This window comes from Triplophysa rosa, linkage group LG8 (assembly GCF_024868665.1).
Source record: "Triplophysa rosa linkage group LG8, Trosa_1v2, whole genome shotgun sequence".
Classification (NCBI taxonomy): Eukaryota; Metazoa; Chordata; class Actinopteri; order Cypriniformes; family Nemacheilidae; genus Triplophysa; species Triplophysa rosa.
This window is the reverse complement of record NC_079897.1, coordinates 19,512,994-19,533,142: the sequence shown is the minus strand read 5'-3', so window position 1 is coordinate 19,533,142 and position 20,149 is coordinate 19,512,994. Positions and strand designations below refer to the sequence as shown.

Sequence of the window (20,149 nt, the reverse complement as noted above, 5' to 3'; positions counted from 1 at the left end):
AATGTAAGTTTTGGATTTCTTTCAATTATTTAGTTTAAACCATTGCAATATGCACATGTGCGATATTTTGATCATTTTGATATATTTCTTTCAATTATTTAGTTTAAACCATTGCAATATGCACATGTGCGATATTTTGATCATTTTGATATATTGTGTAACCATAATTGCTAGATTATCATTTAAATTAAAATATTGAAATTTGTCTTTGGAAGTTCAAATTCAAATTTTAAATGTTCATGCAGACTGCATATGATTTTGATATGACACACTTCAAGTGAGAATAATACGATAAGCTTAAAATGTCTAGAGATGTCACTAACCAATGCAAATATATATATATATATATATATATAATCACATTCTAAATAATTCTTCCTCTGTCTGTTGATGTGATGATTAAAAGGACATTAAACTCATTATTGGGTTTCAATTATGTATACAGACTGAAATATGAAAGGCAAATCAAAACACAGTCCTTAAGCAAACAGAAGTAAACATAAACAATTAAAGTCAACTCACTGCCACCCATAATAACATTTAAAGCCTGTCAACTCCAGTCACCCTGAAAGAATAAGAAATAAAACCATTACCTAAAGACCCCTTAGACAATTCACTGCAAGGACATTTCATCTGCTCGACCTTTGAAGTGTTCTCATTACACACATGCCACCTGCAGCCCCTGGAGAATTCCCTAACTAAAGGCAAAGAGGTCAGGGTTTGCCTGCTATAAACAGATTACTACATAAATACCAGTCCATCATTCCTTCCTTGAACTCTCACCTTCTCCTCACCTCTCCATTTCGTCTCTCCCTATATTCCCACATTCACCTTTTCCTTTAAACCGTCATTAAGGCCGTTTACACGAGACCATTTTCAACTAAAAACGGAAAACTTTTTTTGCGTTTTGGCTGTTCATTTACACGAAAACGCAACATTTTGAAAACGGGTCTCAAAGGGCAAGTTTTTGAAAACGACGGCATTGTCGTTTCCGTGTAAAGTGTAAATTCTGAAGGCGGCGTTTTCCAAAAACGATGACGTCATGCGCATGCGTATTACGCGTTCAGTCCGTATGCATGCGTGAGTATAGTATACACTCCAAACAATAATGGCGGCCTCCAAGCTGCATGTTTGTGCCGCGTGACATACTTATTATAATTTATCCAGCAAACATTATATTTACTGCACCACTACAACCAGCGGAGACATAGTATTTATATGCACACTACTATAAACACACATACACGCCGACAAAGTGTATTAAAAGCGCTTTTAGATTAAAACAGTGTATGCGGATGTGCGCAAGCATGTATGGGTTTCTTTATAGCGCCATCCACTGGCCTGGCATGCACAATACATCGTTTTTATTCGTTTTCATGTGTACGTGAACCTTTTAAAAAATGCAAAGGAAAAACTTTTCCGTTTTTTATCGTGTACCTTCTTTCATTCGTTCCCTTGTGTCTAGATTGAGCCTACGGGTCACATTTACCCACATATTCTGTTTTATTGCACACACATTGTCTACTGCAGTCAATGCGTCCATTTACACATGGCACCGTCAGTCCTGTTTCTAAGCATTTATGTAACAAAGTCCAGGGGTTTTCATTGACCTACACAACAAGACGCATTCTCATTTAAAATGTGATTAATTAATGAAAGAAACGACATGGTTTTCGTGCACTTTGAATAGCATCACAGTATAACCTCATTATGTAAGCCACAGATTTCTAAATACAGTAATAACACTTGTGCCGCGACAGTTGGTGTGTAGGCGGAAGTTAGAAGGGAAAGCCCTTAGAGGTTGATATATCTCTCTCACTCACACACACACATACATCACATCACTGAATTTGTCATGCTCTCTAGTCAAGACAGGCCTGCAGAACAACAACTTTAATTTCACTGAGTCCGCTGGAGGAAGGAGTTTGATGAGTGCGCGTGCTCTTCACAGGTCGCTAAAAGCACCGTTGGCCATCGTATTCATTAAACACTGCCGGTTAACTTCAGCCGTTTTTCAATCTTTTGCTCCCTCGCGAGGTTTTGCCCACACTGCTTAACCTACTCCCTCAGTCCCTTCTCTCATTCATTCCTATCTGTGGCCATCGATCGGCTCATTTACACGGCCCGTGGAAGCGACTAATATTTCATCTACGCACCGTTTGACACATCTGTCGAAATATTTGCGCAGAAGTGCAGTTAGATAATAGCATGGTTTAGGCCAGCCCAAACTCAGTACCAGGACGTGACAGCTGTCTATCTGTTTCCATCGCAGGTTAACATCGACATTCCGCTTGCTTTAATAGGCTATAGCATGATGAAATGATCAGTAAAGTTTATTACCGAAGATCCAGGTGGTATTTTATTCTTTATCTAATCTATAAAATGTCCACAGACCGTATTAGCAGACTTGCCAGAGAAATTAGTGTGAGTAAAATTAATAATTTTACACTAAATTGTTTCTTGTAGACCTCATACTGTTCTCTGTGAAGTTGCGCTATACAGGGAAAAGTCGCCATCTACCGGCGTTTACACAGCCACTTGTAAACACGGGTCCAGCAGCACTTCCAGTTTAATTGTTTTTAAACATGGTTATTTTATGTCGATATTAAAGATGTCAAACTTATTAAAAAAGTGTTATTTATGTAAAATAAATGCATTATTTTTTAAGCTCATCTGCAAGCCTAAACTGAAATATAATTTGTTTTGTAACAGCTGTTGGGAACTTTTGTAGACCAGAAACATGATCTTCAGGAAAGGACTTTATATCAGGTTGTTACATAACACTGAAAATCGAATCCCTAATTTGCATATCAACATTTTCAAATAGCATTTTATAATTGATGAATAAAACGTTTTTAAATCAGTTCTATAGTTGTTTTGGGAGTTAAAATAGCAGCAAGTGCCTCCACAAAATTATAGTTGGAATAATGTCTTTAGTTCCTTCTTAAAGAAGGAATTAATTTTATTTATTGACTTTTGTATTTTTGTAAAATTGCTAAAGATTAAAGAATTTAATTGTTTGGTACTAAAAAATAAGAACGTATTTTATGTACCTTCAGTAGATAGCAGACAACTTATAATTGTTTATATTTATCTCAGTCTCCTCAAATAAAGGGCCACTACAAATAACTCCTTTGATTTAGTTTTTAATTAAACAAAAACTTATCTGCAAAAATGTTAAATGCGTGTATAGAAACAAACCTCAATGGGTTAAAGAGAAAGATGTGAAGAATACGGATTCACATGCTGGTAGAAGGAAATAACATGTTATTGCTTTAGTCTTACAGCGGTGAATCAATTAACGGTGTGCCTGTACATATACAACACAAACACAGCAGATCGTTCTAGTTCAAGATATGGAGGAACAAAATACAGGGAAATGAAACAGCTCAGGTCCACAAAGGTGCAAATGATTGGTTTGTGCCACCCACCAGCTACAGCAGATGCAAATCGGAAAGCGTTTGGCTGCATGCAGTATTTACCAGGAGCTGCTGATTTTTTACCACGCACATAAACAATTGTTAAAACAACACACATTGTATAAAAAGACACTCTAAAAATTAAAGATAGAAAACGAAGTTATTCATCCTTACAAAATATATACATACAATATATACACATACATAAACACACACACATATATATAAACTCACAGTAGACTTTATATATACATCTGTGTGCATATGTATCTGTATGTACATTATGTATACATTTTACCCAATCAGATTTTGGTATGCAGACCTTTACATCCTACAAAAAATAAAAATAATTTGACTCTAAACAGATACAGTTGCAGTTAAGTCAGGAATTGATACGCCATGACCATGTCAAAGCAGATTTTCTGCAACCTGCATTTGCTGAATCCAATAAAATTGAAATCTAATTGGGATTCCATAAACCTCAGTAAATATGTGACATTACCTGATTAAAGCTGTCTTTTATTGACAGGAAAATTCAATTATGTTCTACATAAAATCTATAATGCTAACTAAGAAAAATGTCACCACTACAGTCACGTAATATAGCATTCTGCTGGTAGCAATAATTGGTTGCAAACACAATTCCGCAGAGTGAGGGAAACCCACTAAAATGTAATCGAGTATCATGTCTATTTTGGCTTAGGTTTATAACTGTTGCCATAGCAGCACCCTTTTCTGCTTGGTCATGACAAATGAAGTACAATTTTCAAAACCCACAGGCTCACCCTGCTTTCCCCCATCTAAGGAATAAACCTTCCCTAGAGTAACCATACCCACAATCCTGTCCTCGCACATCACACAGTATCTATTATTCTCTCTCGCCGACAGCCACACAAGAAACCCCCCATCCCTCTCTTTGTTCTCTCGCTACCCCTGTAAGCCTTGAGAAGTTAAATGCAAGTTGTTGTTTGTGCTGGAGCATCTATTAGGACCAACAGCACAGCCCTGACTGGCACCTGCACACCCACTGTCCATGCTTCTGGAATCGCCCTCAAAGCTTTTTTCTTCCAAGGGCTTCCCAATCCAGGTGCCATATCCATGCTGTGTTAGCGTCAGGAAGAACAGCCTCTTGGCATCCTGGAATGAAGCGGCGGCCATCTTAGCGTGGGCGTAAGAAGGCAAAGCCAGCAGATCTATCCGCCCCGCGCTCTGGCACAAGCGATGGAAAAGACGGAACAGATTTGACTTGGAGACCCTCGATACCTCCATCTTGGGACTGGCATGAAAAGAAACAGCAGGTGTCATGGATGAAAGCCAGTGGCTAGGTTTTGAAATGCTGAGGAAACACTCATCCAACTAGGTGCAAATGTGGTTTGTGTCATGCTATCGGCAGGTTAAGAAAAACGCACCTGTCAAATTTCCCTTTGGTTCCATCCAGGACCTCCACTGTAAACTGGTCCGGCTGACTCCAGTTAACACTCGATTCTTTGGTCTTACCTGTGTGACGTGTTGAGTCATACACACTTACCCTGCCCACCTGCAGAGGCCAATAAAGAAATAAAAAGCCATTACAAACAAGTAAAAGATGAAACCAAATTTTTTACTGCAGTCCAGTCACATATCTTTGATGGCATGGCAGCACTCTGACGGTACCTCAGGGTGGTTGAGAGCAAAGTTTGGCGGTAGACTGTTTCTGAACTCATCCCCGTCTCTGGCCAATCGGCAGCACACCGCTCGAGTCAGGTGACCGTGGCTGTAGAGGTATCCTAACACATTTAAAAACATTTACAAATCCAATAACAAAGTTTGAACCCAAATTATTATGCATAAGCATAGCTGGAACCGCGTTACCAAGTGTGATGGAGCGCAGGTAAACAGGGTGGATAAAGTGGCTAAGCAGCGCCCCCTGTAGGCCGAGCACGTTCCATCGCAGGATCTTGTCACTGCAGCTCATGGTTCTCAGACGCTCACCATGCTGAATGCCATCCCAGGTGGGTACGATCTCACTGGACTCAACAGGGATTGTGCCCTCACCTTAAAGAACAGTACAGTCAAATAAGAACAGTAACAGGAGAGAACACTAAAAGCAGACAACTGGGAAATGTAAGTCAACTCAATGAAAGAGGTGAACCTATAAAGTGAATGTTAAAGACGTGTAAATACATTAGGTACATTACACAGTAAAGATGTACAGTAAGAGACGGGTGTTATGTTTTGTGTGTTCTTACAGACGTTATGACCCTGTTCAATTCGTTTTAACTTGTAAAGATTTCCAAGTCAGGAAATTCCAGCACTATAGATGTGACATTTCCAGTCAAAACTCAAAATATAAATTACCAATAAATTGAATCATCTATATTTTACTAAACCCCTATTGACAGAGTCCAGACATAAGAAACATATCAGTCTATGCACAAGTTTTCTATTTTAAAAGAGAGAAAAAAAATGTATGTATGCGACAAAATTTTTATTCTGCATGAATTACTCCACCCCCCAGGTTCTTCCAAACTGTATAAATTTGACTACTCAATTCTTCAAAACATCTCATTTTGTGTTCAACAGAACAAAACAAAATAATGATCCAATAATCTTTTCTACTATGGCAGTCAATGATGTCCCAGAAATGTCATTTGCTAACATTTTTCCAAATATCATTCTTTGTGTTTAACCAAACAAAGATATTTATACAGATTTGGAACAACTTGAGGGTGAGTAAATGATGACAGAACTTTCATTATTGGGTGGAGTATCCCTTTAAAATGATACTATTTAAAATAATACAAATGGAGAAGCGATGGCTCTTTACACAACATAAAATATATAAAAATAGTTACTACTATTTTAACTTTCATGTGGAAATTTATGAGAAATATGGATCATTATGGATGTGACGATTCTGTTATGGATGTGCCGATTCACTTACTTGACTGTGGAAAACTGCTTAAGAACACAAAAAATGCTTTAAAAACTTTAGACTTCACATGGGTATTAAAATCACCAAAGTCACCAAATGAATTTCATTTTGAGGTTGACATTTTCATTGCATTGCCCAGTCGTTTTAAATGAAAGCATCTGCCAAACGCATAAATCATAAACGCGGTCAAATAATGCGTGAATTTATCATGAGGCATTTGCTTGTCAGCAATGTTGAACAAAGCAGCTAGCAAAAAAGACGTCCACTGGAAAGGTCAAGGGTTCGATAACAATGAAATGCACATAATGGTAAAAAGCTAAAAACTTTTAAGCGCTAATCTAAGTTGACTTGGATAAAATGACAAAAAGATTTGGATGGTGCATTTGGCACTGAGGGTGGTGTTTGCCACTTTGCATTTAAATAATGCTTTTATCCCGGAATTGATGGTTATCCCTTACTGTTAAAGGGCTTTTCTAAATAATTTTTCCGATAAAATGGTATCTGCTACATTCATAAATGTAATGTGATATTTGTAAATGGCCATGCAATTGCTTCTCTCCTATTGCACTAGTCATCATATGGTTTGCCTGGCAATCGGCTACTTTCACTAAGCTATGAGAGGCACAAGATCTATTTCAAGCACTGCAATATTTGCTGTTTAGCCCAAATATTATGACTAACAAAAAACAAAATCACATGGCCCATGTACATTTTTTGTTTGTACATTACACATTTTGTGTCAGTAGTGAGCATTCTGCTATCATAAAAGATCTAATATTCATGGCATTTTTTGTTTCTTACCATTTTCCACTTTGGTTCTAAGCTTGCCCTGTTTGACGTTCTCAAAGAGAGGCATGTGTCCAGAACCGTTTATCTCAGCTCTCTCGCTGCAGGACTTATCGAAGAGAGCTCCGTCACCACAAGGAGCAGTGCTGTGAGAAAAAGCGTCAAAGCAGAGTCATCCATGCTTACAAATTAATATCTGTTCCAAACGTAGCTCGCATTTCTATCTCACCTAATGTATAGATGAAAGGTGATGTCAGATTTGATCTTGAGCTTGCCATCCTCTGCCAACTCAAAAATAGTCTCTTCACTGGGACTTTCCCAATGCTTCATCAGCTCACTGTACAAAAACCTGAGTCATAGAGATATATGGGTTATCACAGAGATAACAAACTTGTTATTTTTACAAAAAATGTATCTATTGTGGCAGTTTGCTGTTATTTGTTATCCAATTTAAGCACAATGAAACGTTAAGAGATATAAAGGGAAATCACAGCGACAAAGAAGCATGGTGTCAAACAGTCAGCATATAAAGCTGCAGTGAAATAAGACTCCTTCATATTGAACGATGAGACAGTGCAAGAATGAGAGAAAGATGAATTATGGGAAGGAGTCGGAGAGTGTTCCGCTGTAAAATGATACCGGATGAAGCCTCTCCTGGAGATGATTTCAGCGTGGCAGTCATTAACCGTGTCCCCTCGAAGACTGAGCTCCTCTCCTTTAACACAGCGATTTCCTACAGGCGCAAAGTTAACAATTACATCTACAGTAGTGTTTAACAGGCCGATGCGTCACACTGACTGTGTCTGTTGTGCTTTTGTACCCGTCCCCAAGCTGACAACTGTGCCGAGACTGTCCGTTCCTTTCCTCATCACGATGGTGGCGAGAATCTTTCTACCCAGAAGGCTGTGCTGGATGCGTGTTGTGAGGGCATTAAAGCGCTGATGGCTCAGCATGGCGATCTGATCGTGCATCGTACTGCCCGATACTGGCAGCTGGAACAAACAAATTATTTTATTATATATTAAGGTTTTAAAGGGATCATTATTAATCATAATCATTATTTATATATCCACATTTTGGAATAATAGTAAACCCATCAAAACTATAGAATAACACAATTGTAACAGTGGGAATTATGTTGTGACTAAAAGTAGGGATGCACGAAGATCCCTGTAGAGTTTACACATCAATAGCTTTACTCTTTGAAGGGAGTTGGGCATAGGGATGACTTTGGAATGGAACGCAGGGACAGTGAAATATTGATGCAGTTCAGAAAGCGGGTGAATCTCTGAAAAATCTGACTGATTTATTTATTTACCAGCAAGCGTACTTTATCGGATCAATAAAAACTCATATATATATATATATTTTTTTTTTACTCATATCGGCTGATAATTTATCTGTCCGATAAATATTGTGCATCCCCAACCAAAGCATCCAAAATAAATGAACTATGTTTTATTACAGCATCTTCAAAGTAGTCACCCTTTGACTAGAATTAGCATTTTATCATTCAGGATCTTAAGGTCTCAAACTGGGAAGCTTTTTAAACAGTATTGAAGGAATTTCCATTTCCATTCCAAATTGGACATTAATGAAATAAGATGATAAAATATACATGTTTTAATTTATAATGTTTTAAAGTTACACCATAATTCCCATAGTTCACTTTGTTTTATTTCATCAATTTGATGAGTTTGTTATTATTCTAAAATGTGGAAAAATGAACACATAAGTGAGTTAATGTCCAAAAACTTTTGACGGGTAGTGTATATTTTAGTCTACAAAAGTAATTTCAAAGATTAAATTATACACCTTCAGATTAAAAGATTTTAAGACTATGACACACAGTTTTGTCAAGCTTTTTGAACCCTAGTGTACACTGTTTTAGGTCTGCTCAATTATGTCATAAAATCATAATCACGATTATTTTGCCCAATATTGAGATCCCGATTATTTAACACGATTACTCCTTAACGTTTGAAACAACATGGAAAAATGTAAAAGCTTGCCTTTTAATATGTGAAATCAACTGAAAAATAAATGTAAAGAAAATAGCACAGTTGAACCACTATAAACGAAAACTGTGTGCTGTGGTTTTACACCACAAGAAAGGAGAGGATCCTTGCAAAATGGAATGCGGCACAATAATCGTTTACCTCGATTATTTTGTTTTTGTAATTGTTGAAGGCCAGAATTGCCGATTACGATTCATTTTCGATTAATTGCACAGCCCTACACTGTTTAATATTCCCAGCAATAGAAGCCACCAAAATGAAACAAAATCATGATGTGACTCGCAAATGCCATTTCACCAAGATACTGAGACTGACTTGCCCACACTACATCTACAATCTACAAGACAATGATAAGCTAAATATCACAAATATGCTTTTAAAATTTACCTCACTTTTTGCAGGTGTGGCAATGTTTACATTTATTTTGAACAGAAAGTACCAAGCCACCATTTACAGTGAGTTTAAAAATGCCAATAATATGATGCAACCCTAAAAAGCAAAGCAAGTATATAACTTGCGGACAGATGTAATGGTATCTTTGTTAAGCAGTCAAAAATCACTACCAAACACAATGAGACAGTGTGTGTGTGTGTTTAATACCTCTGGTGTGAGCTCTCCGGTACGTGCTGCTTTTTCTGCCTCTCCTATAAGCACCCGGAGTGCAGCGTCTGCTGCCTCCTGCTTCCCCTGCTTCTTATTACTAGCACACACAGCAGGAAACCATCGCCCTCCCAATTTAGCCTGGTATGTAAACCTGAGAGAGATACGGAGAGAGAGAGGGGTGTAAATTTGTGTGACATTTGATCGTTTTATTGTGTGGTAGAGCAGTGGGGAATCGAGCACACCGAGATCAAACTCCTGCTGCTTCTTTAATAAGAACATAAAGATGTGAAACGTGACCAGGTGAGAGTAAGTGTGTGTACTTGGGCTCGTGTGGCTGTCCCGACTGGCCCACCATGCGGATCTCCGCAGCGAAGCCGTGAGCACGGGCGTACTCCAGCAGGCCGGACACGGCGTTGTTGTTCAGGTGGTTGATGAGGTCACCTACTCCAGCCTCATGGGCCGCCTGAAGCTCCGCTGCTGTCAGTGGGGGGAGCGAGGGGCATGCAGGCATCGCCGGCTGCGATTCGTTTTCACTCAGCGGACAGAAATTACCTGAAGGCTGGAAGAGAAAGATTGTGTTCAATCGAGCGGCACATAGATGAACACGGAGGGATGAACACGGCTGTGTGATATGTCAAAGCAGTGGGGGTCACAAAATGAAGAGGATGTTAATATCTGTGTGTTTGTGTGTCACAGTAACTTATAGTTTCACATTAACAAAAAATATGTTAAAGAAATAACTCGCCTTCAAAATGAAAATTCTGTCATTAAAAAAGAAAAAAGTCATACAGGTTTAAAATGACAAGAGGGTGTGTAAAAAAATGACAGAAATTTAATTTTGAAGGTTGAACTACAAAATTGAACTATCCCTTTAAAAGAAATTGTGTGAAGGTTGGGAAGTTGTGTTTGCAGTGTAAAATGAAGCTCAGCTTTGGGAAAATTTTAAGGAAGCTTGGCAAAACATAAAACATACAAAGCTTATTGAGTTACGGTCCATAAGAATGGATATAAAATATTACTTCAAGACAGGAACAACAAGCTGTTAATAACTAATAAAACTTAAGTCAATTATTGATCAAATATTTCCAGCAAGCTTTTTGCTTTTCTACACATTTGTTTATTCAAATAAAACCCATATTCCCAGATATGCTGTGGTTTGCATTCTTGTCCAGTGAATAGCTTAAAAGTTTAATGTTTTGTCCATTTTTTACCATACACCTCATATATTGATGGTTTAATCTTTTTTCTTTTGGCCACTGCTGTATTCAAGCCAGCTAGATAACTTCAAGTCAGCAGAAATTGCAACAAAACTCAATACATAAAAGACAAACAAATGTAACATTTAGTGCATCACAGCCCTGCAATTGATTAATGCGTTTATCTGTATCTTTGTAACATAACTCTTTGCGCTCTTGTACACACTCACCATGGCTCTCTTTCTGTCTTCCTTCATTCTTTACCTTGTTAAGATGCAGTAGTCCATCTCCCATTAGTGATTTCACAGCCTCCTCTGCCGCCAGCTGCCTCGCTGCTTTCTTACTCGGTGCTGCGGCTACTGGGAAGAGTCGCTCACCAACCATGACCCTAAACATAAACCTGAAACGGGAAGTAAAATTGCAGCAAGGGGAGATGAGAGGAAAAATAAATGAGATCGAGTGAGTCAGAGTGAACATAGTATTTTTTTAATTAATAAAAAGCACTACATTCTTTATTAACCAACATTAAATTAAATTATTTTTTCTGTATGGTCATGCTACATTGGCAAACACGGCTTTATTTACATCAATGCCAGAAAGCAGAATCTCTCTTTGACTTAAGGCCACGTTTACTACGCAAACATATGTATATTAACAAGACAGGATTTGCATGATTCATTGCTTGACTCGTGATCTGCTTAACAATCAGAAACAGACCTAAACTGCATATTTTTAAATACCAAAGCAGGCTTAAATCGTATTAGGGGTCGTTTACATTTCACAAACTATTTCAAATGTAACTACCCACAAGAGAGTATTCTCTACAAACACAGAACTTCGACTAAAAGGAGCAACTTGCAAAAATCACTCTGAATTTCGCAAACTGTAAAGCCCTTCAGGTAAGAACTTTGTATCTACAATGCGAAATCATGTGAAGACAGGAAAGAAGATACAGACTCTGCTCTATGCCAACGAAAAATGGCTTCCTGTTTCATCTAATATTCTCAGAGTAAATACAAACCCAACTCAAGGACATAGCGTATAAAGAGAAGTACAAGAAAAATGTGCTTGAACAAGGACAAAGATACTGATAAAGATTTCAGTCCTTCAGGGTGAGACAAAGCAGGAATTGAGTTTGATAGTTTGCAAAGTCTCATTTTAAAGCTTCAGTTTGTCCGTTTAGAGCTACTGTAGAAACAACATGGCGAATTCCATGTAAGGGGACCCACAGTGTATGTACATTAGATAGAAATAGCTCATTCTAATGTAATAAAAACATAACACTTCATTATGTAAGGTCTTTATACACCTCAGAAGACATAGTTATGTATATTATATTGCATTTCTGTCAATTGATCCTCCAAAACATTACACACTGTACCTTTAAGGACAAAGGAAATTAATGACGCTGTGTGTGTGTGTGTGAGTGAGTGAGTGAGTGAGTGAGTGAGTGAGTGAGTGAGTGAGTGAGTGAGTGAGTGAGAGAGAGAGGTAAAGAAACAGGAAAAGAAACAAGGAGAGATGGGAAATGACATAAATGGAGAGGTGCACAGTGAGAAAGGAGAGGTGAGAGTACAAAAGGTGGAAAGTGTGAGATTATGCTGGTGTGGAGAGAATGTGAGGATGGCATGGGGATAAATGCACTTTGAAAACAGAACTATTTCATGAAGAGTGTGTTTTACTTCGGATCATGGGGAGGCCCTTCTTTTCCTGTGTTGATAAACTGGATGGCGTTCCCACTGCGCTGGCTGTGCTCCATCAGGACTGACACAGGGTTCTTTCCTCCAGGAAGGGACCTGGACAGAGCCTGAGGGGGAGTATCTTCCCCACCCTTTATTAAAAGGCACAACAGATAATGAAAGGCTGTAAAACACTCCCATGACAGATTAAATGATCAGAGTTGATAAAGCATCGTGCAACTTGAACTACAAGAACACCAAACATACCAGCAAATCATCTGCAAGATCTGTGATTGATTCAGCACTCTCAATGCCCGGTTTGTCATCTGTATCTCCTAATCCTCCCTCCATCTCTCTAGAAAGAATCTTCAGGGTTATGGCTGCAGCATCTTTTTTGGCCGTTTTTTTGCTGGAAGCCTCGGCCGGTGGAAACCTTCGACCATCTAACATAACCTGCATCCGAAACCTGGTGATGAAGAGCAAAACATTCAAGAGAAATTCAGATCAAAACAAATTTTCAACAATCTCCAACACATTTAACAAATCTTGAATCATGCACACACATTAAATGCTTAGATTCATTATTTAAAACACAGCTGTACCTGTCAAATCCAAAATAAACACCAGAAAGCAAAGGCGATCTTAAAGGGATAGTTCACCCAATAATGAAAATTCTATCATAATTTATTCACCCAAATGTCGAAACACGAAAGATATTCTGAAGAACATGGTAAGACAACAACACTGGCATCCATTGACCTTCACTGTATGGACACAAAAACACGGAGACATTTTTTGTGTACCAGAGATGAAAGAGTCACAGACTTTGAAAGACATGAGGGAAGATAAATGATGACAGAATATTCATTTTTGGTTGAACTATGCCCTTAATACCGTAAACACACAAACTTTCACCAACCTTGGATCATGCGAGGGTCCAGATTGGTCCAGGAGTAGAAATTCACAATTGTATCCAAGGTGCTGCGCAAACTCCATCAGTCCACTGACTGGGTTCTTACTCTGGGCCTCTCTTAGTTTCTGCAATCTGCTCGACTCCGAACTCTGTGCTGGGGGAGGGGGAGCAGCCACCGATACAGCAACCTCCGATCTGATAAAGTTCAGGTACTCTGGGATATCGTCGGACACCCACTGCGAGCGTTCTCCTCCATTACTGGGCATTTCCTGATAGTAGGAAAACTGACGGGGAGGACAAGGTGGGTAGGTGGTGCAAGTAGAAAGGTCATTGGGGTTTAGGGGAATAGCCTCAAGATCAGGCATGTCACGCAGCATGTTACCAAAATCACTTTCCTTGTCTACTACCAACATGCTCACTGGATTTGCACTCCTGTCCATCAGTTCTGCTGTTGTAAACTCACTGGTCTCATTTCCACTTGTCCCCTCCAACTTCACAGCAGTCACGTCTGCAATCCCTTCAATCGGCAAGGTTAACATCTCATCGATGTTCATTTCCTGTTTTATGGGTGCGGCGGCTTTCCTTTGCCGGTCCATCTTTCCCTGACGGTGTGCACTAAGCTCCCAGATCTGCGGAGTAACGTCTGCGTTACATCTCACATCACCCTGTTTCTCCATGGAGTAGAGTGTTGGGTTAACCTGCTTGGCACTTCGCAGGCTGAGGTTTTTGGCGATCACAAGGGAGCTAGACTTGCCCGCTTCATAGAGGTACTGCAAGATCTGCTCTTTGATGTCTTTAGAGTCCGCCATTGTTGATACGCTTACAGACTGTGTTGTAGGTAAAAGTGTTGGCTGAGGCTTGTCAGAAAAATTTGTTTTCAAAGTATGGTCGTCTTCGCAGTCCTCAGATTCAGAGACCTCGGTTTCGTCGCTACTATCACAGTTGTCCTCAAGGGTCTGTGCTTCGGGCTTAGCGCTGGTGAGTTTTGCTTTAGAGTCTTGATTTATGGATGAACTTTCACGGTGTTCTTTCACGGTATCCTTTGAAGACTGTGCTCTGTCTCTCTTGTTGACGGGCTCACGGTCGTCTTCCCTGCGGAGCCTCCAAATGGGAGGAGTGTCACTTTGTTTCACTGTTTGCTGTGAATTTAAGAGGTCATACAAGGCCGCATTAATGATCTTCTTGGGCAGATGGAGCTTTTTGGCCAGGACCTTGGCCTGAATGGTCTCGTCTGGCCCGAGTGACGTCAAAAAAGACAGAACCTGTTTCTTGATCTCAGGGGTCAAACAGAGAAACTCTCTGGCGGTGCCATACAAACTGGACACTTTGCTGGCACGGCTATGGTTGGACAAGAAGGGGTCGGAGTACTCTACCCTTTTCACTCGGTCGTCTAAACACAGACTATGAAGACCCGACGACAGACTGGACACATTATCTACCTGTGCTTTCCAGGAGTGCTTACTGTATTGATTTAGATTCTGATAATTCTGCCCCTTCTGGTGAGGGTGACTCCACTTTTTCTGAGGTCCAGGTGTATGTCCAAAATTCTGTTCTCTTTGCCAATTTGCCCTGTTGTAGTCTTCTCTTCTTCCAAAACCACCACTGCTTGTTTTAAAGTTGCGATAACCTGTTTGGTACTGGTGAGGTCTATTTGTGTCCTCTTCGCCTCCAGTGCAAGCCTGCAGCTGCCGTTGATGGGACGCTTTGAACTGCGGGGCCTGTGCACTCTCCCCCCTCAGAAAATCCACCTGCTGTTGTTGGAAGCTCACAACATTAGAATCAGAGAAATGATCACTGCTGTGCTGAGGTGATGTCCAGTGGGGCGCATCATAGGGAGAAGAGGGGAAAAAAGGACCGCGAGGATGCACACCAGGAGTGGCAGGACGGGAGGTTTGATATGAAGGGTTTGTGTACCTGCCAGATGCAGAGCCGGGGCTTGGGACACGAGGGCCCCGTGGGTGACCGGTGGAAAGATGAGACGGGGAATGAAAACAAGGTCTTCCTTGGTGGGCTGGAAAGGAGTATCGCTGATAATCGTTGTGAAACCCTCTACCTCTGCTCATAGCGCAGGGGTGGGGGTGTAGCGTTGGGCACGGACAAAGTGCCTGGTAGATGTGTGCACACGTTTAAATGATCCTCAAGCGTCTGCTAAATATGATGTCACTAGAGAGCTTAGTCTGTGCACTGCTTCTGAAATCACAAGGGACAGAGAACAGCAAAATAATCAATGAAAGATAATGTAAAGGGTACAACTGATACTACATTGTCATTGAACACACACAAATTCTGTTTGAAAATTTCTTGGCATCACAGGAGTCATTTGAGAACCCGGGTAAAGAGGCACAGATGAATTTTTCATGCTTATTGCGACAACCAATTTATTACCGGCTTAGCTAGTAATTTGCAGATCCTTCTGGTGAGAGAAAGTGGCCATGGGTAATAGAAGGAAGAAGGCCCTCTCAGCCGGGACCCGCAAAATATTGGGAGATAACATGAAGGTTTCGTCTGGTGTAAATCACTGTAGCCTAGAATTTTACTTTATCTTAAAAAGTTTTCCTAAGTCTTAATACACTAACACTAACACTTACACCACATGGGATATTAAGACTCCACAGCAGGTATGAAAAATAGTACATTCTTATTATTGCATTCAGGCAGCAAACAGTCTGCATGGTTATCATTACAAAAGAGTTCACATTTTTATATAACATTTCACTTATTTTATCTGCTACAAAGTTAACTTATTTAAATGACTTTTAAATTGTTTATAAAAAGTGATAGCTAGCTGATGTAGACGGGTTAATTATGTTTATGGTTCAAAATGTTTTTTGTTTTTTTTGAAAGGATATGAAAAAACTATGGTTAATAAAACGGTATACACAGATTTAGCATAAAACTTACGCATTCAAATATTACAAATATTTATTTTAACTCAGTTTTGTATTTAAAGTATCTACATTTTTACACTGACGCAAAGTTCACAATAGAAGGTCGTATTCGAAAGACGTTACATACCGCCAAAACAGATGAACCGGAATCGGCGTCACGCCTGTCTGTCTCTAGCAGGTAGGAACGTTCTGGCTTATGAATTAAAACCTCTTTGGATTTAAACCTGAAAATGACTAGAAATACATCAGTTTGTCAAAGCTCTATCGACATGTATTCGCCGTCTGCTTTTATAAACCGTTTAGGCCGGCAAACTCCACGAAATGTCATGTAGATCCTGAAACTTGTCTTTTTCTCGTTAGTAATTTTGCAAGACTAAATCTTCATTATCAATTAAAGGACAATTGGACAAACAAAAACGTAAGCGATATTGCTATTCAGAAGCAAACGAAGCACATGTCGTCAAGTTTCGCTTTCCGTTCTTCTCAAAGCTCTTCGGTTACTGTATGAAATTGTCTTAAAACGCGCATTTCTCTACATCGACAGCAGGTGGCGCCATTAGTCACAGACATTACATCTTTTAGCACCATAAAACAACAATAAAGTAACATGTAACTGGAAACAAACATATACACATTATAACATAAAATAATGTAAAACTGTTCTAACACTTAAAAACGTTAAGGGCGACTCTATTCATATTACTGCATATCAGTTGATAGCAGGACATAAATACTGCAACGCACTACCCATTTTTATGACACGCCATTGAGCCATCAGTTTCGTTTCAGATTTCAGTACTCTGCAGACTGAAAGCAAACCTTAACCTGCGACCTTCCAAGATGCATAATACATGAGGTTACAGTACTGTGACCGTAATAAACAACCTACTATCCTGAAGTGGCAAAATCATTTATTCCCAAGTGTTTAAAGAGCGAAAGGTTTCTGGGGATGCACGTATGCAAAGAAAGGTTAGGTACGAGAGGACGTGGATTATGGACGGGACAAACAAACCCAATACTGTTTAGTCACAAAGGTGCAATCGTCTCCCGGACGTGCTTTATAACTTAGATTCACTAATTCAGAGTCGAAAAAAAACAAGCAACTTGCAGCCTTGTACAACTAACGCAAAGAAACAGTATCCCAGATGCTATGTATGTACAATGGTATTGCATTGCATGATAACTATTGTACATACCCCCAAACAAAATTAAACTACGATGTTTTTGTTCTTGTCCAGTAGAGAATCATATTTATAGTTTTATCCATCCCATTTTAAAGACCGTTTCGACTTTGGTCACAATGCTGATCAATAGACTTGGAAGGGCTAACGTTAAAATGAAATACCCATATGAACAACACTTTTTCACAACAAGATACAATTAACGTTACAGATGCACAAGCAAACATTGCAAGCAACGATAAAGCATAAAAAACTGAAGACTAGTAACGCACCAAGTTCACCCTCTACTATAATATTATGTTGACTTTTTGTGGCTTGCGTACATTAGAAGGACACTACATGTTTGATAGAAGCCATTCGAACCAATTAAACTAATTTGCTTTTCTTTTTTTACTCAAATGGACTAAACAAAAGTACGTGAGCTCATGATTATAGAACAACACGAAACCGCGTTTCGGCTATGAGCTAACGTAAACAACAACGATATACATCGAAGCAGCAATCGTCATTGGCGTTGAAGCATCTTTCTCTTACTCCAACCGAGTCCCTTTCTGTTTCTTTTACAGCGGAACAGAACGATAATGTAAATAAAATACGTTACTAGAAATAAGTATACTTACGTTCGCAGGCAATATGCACAATGTGGAAATACTCAATATGAGTATGAGAGGACACATGCGGAATGAAAACACAACGCTAGTGAACGATACAGAAATACGGCGCATAGATGCGACGCTATTTTTGGCGCTATTCGATGACGTATGCGTTTGCAAGAACCTGCAATGGACTTTAAGGCATTTTACTAATATACTACTGTAATAATCAAGGTACATAGAGGGTTTTCACGACGCGTCATCAATCCGGAAGTCGGCCATTTAAATCGCAGATTTTGCTGAAGAAAAAAAGATTTTTTTTAGAAATAACTGTGAAAATAAAGCTCTTTAATGCAATTCGATCACACCCGAGAATGGCTATAGCCATATGCTCTAACATCACGTGCTAGTATAATTAATTATTTTCTACTCTGAACTTCACTCACGAGTCAGCATTATTTAACGTTGTATAGTTTAACTTTAGTCTATTCTACATGGATGTAGACACACGCGCGCGTTTACACGGTTAAGATGCACGCTGTTTTATTAAGTAACTTATAGGTGATTTTGTAAAAAGGGACCAGACTGTCAGCGTGTGTAAGTGTTATTAAATGGTGACTTTTTAAAACAAAAAACTGCCAAAAGTTTTATATGAGGATAAGGTTTAGGGGTAGGACTTGATTGGCGAACAAAGTAGTTCACTACGTCGGGGTGAGAAATATATGGAAATCGGGTCGTCAGTCCTAATGTGATGTTACAGTATATGGCCACAGTGAATCGGGCGTGATCGACTTGCATTAAAGAGCTTTATTTTCACAGTAAAAACAGTGTGTCTCTTAACTGTGTAAAAGTGTTTCTTTACCCATGAATGTGTGTGTGTCTACATCCACGTAGAATAGTTTTAAAGTCACCATGAAATCAAACAGGAAAATTCTAAGTGTTTTACACAGAGTTGCAGTGATTATTATAAATGATTTATCCGTGGCGTGCACACCATTATTTTTTCCAAACTCATTTGCACTTGTAATCTTTAATCAAAAACATTAAGCTCCTCCCCTCAGCTGTCCAATGGCCAGGCATTTTTAGCCCCCCCCCTCCAGGCCCAACTTATAACAAACCAATCAAAAAGAGAAGGGCAAAATAAAGCCCTGCCCTACATATTTTTCTAATTTCAGAAGCCGTTTCGGATATACGTCACAATATGGAAAAGAAGTCTATCGCAACTTCCGTCTCATGGTGACTTTAAACTACATACAGTAAATACTGCGGACTCGTGTGTGAGTTTCAGAGTAGAAAAGAATTAATTATACTGCACATGATGCTACAGCATATGGCTATAGCGATTCTCGGGTGTCGACTTGCATTAAAGAGCTTTATTTTCACAGTTATTTCTAAAGAACAACTTCACAACAAACAACAAAACTTCTGTTACTTTTGTTACTCTTACTGCTGGTAAGAGAAGAATGGGGGATTGTCTTAAAGAAATCTGTCAACAAAATGAATACACACAAACGCCCACAATATCCGAGATGTGATTGCAAAAAAGGTACTTGTATGAGATCTTGTTTTATATTTTATAACATTTTATAACATCTGATGTGATATTGATTTTGTATAGTTATTCAATAAACCTTGAGTTAATAAGTGACTTAACTTTTAGACACAATTAAACACAAGTTTTTGTTCCATTTTGGCTAGTCCCAAACAAATCTAGAACAAATCTGAATTTTTGATCATTTCTGAGCAACACGCAGCTATTTTGCTATTGATTAGATAAAAAAGCAATGAAACTAATTAAGTCACTGAATGTTTTGTTTTGTTGAAGGTCACAGACTTAAGTTTATCTTGGGTATTTACCTTTTTTATGTTTAGTTGTTGCAATTTTTACCTGCACAAGAATTGTAATATGTTACAGTAGGTGGGTGATAAAACATGTAACATAAAACACATACATTTCTG

General features: G+C 39.0%; 1 protein-coding gene across 4 annotated transcripts; it reads right to left on the bottom strand.

The window, feature by feature from the left end:
* Positions 1-3,111: 3,111 nt before the first annotated feature.
* Positions 3,112-18,405, bottom strand: adar (adenosine deaminase RNA specific). Of its 4 annotated transcripts, XM_057339916.1 has the most exons (16): positions 18,218-18,405; positions 16,544-16,650; positions 13,535-15,718; positions 12,883-13,081; positions 12,619-12,767; positions 11,201-11,336; positions 10,061-10,299; positions 9,738-9,891; positions 7,940-8,111; positions 7,759-7,852; positions 7,349-7,468; positions 7,135-7,265; positions 5,271-5,453; positions 5,073-5,185; positions 4,829-4,956; positions 3,112-4,695 (listed from the first exon to the last, which is right to left on the bottom strand). In XM_057339916.1, exons 3-16 carry the CDS (start codon positions 15,589-15,591, stop codon positions 4,347-4,349), a joined length of 4,224 nt encoding a protein of 1,407 aa, XP_057195899.1. In that variant the 5' UTR covers positions 15,592-15,718; positions 16,544-16,650; positions 18,218-18,405; the 3' UTR covers positions 3,112-4,346. The 4 variants fall into 4 exon arrangements, with proteins under 4 accessions (XP_057195899.1, XP_057195900.1, XP_057195901.1 ...); XM_057339917.1 differs by lacking the exon at positions 16,544-16,650; XM_057339918.1 differs by lacking the exon at positions 16,544-16,650 and having other exon boundaries at positions 13,535-15,715.
* Between the last annotated feature and the right edge of the window lie 1,744 nt (positions 18,406-20,149).

Bases quoted from the DNA above. Each gene is read 5' to 3' on its own strand.
- adar (XM_057339916.1), bottom strand. From the start codon at position 15,591: ATGAGCAGAGGTAGAGGGTTTCACAACGATTATCAGCGATACTCCTTT. The intron at 12,768-12,882 runs GTATGTTTGGTG...CTTTTAATAAAG, and splicing joins ATCTTGCAGATGATTTGCTG to GGTGGGGAAGATACTCCCCC. The intron at 8,112-9,737 runs GTATTAAACACA...TGTTTGTTCCAG, and splicing joins CCGGAGAGCTCACACCAGAG to CTGCCAGTATCGGGCAGTAC.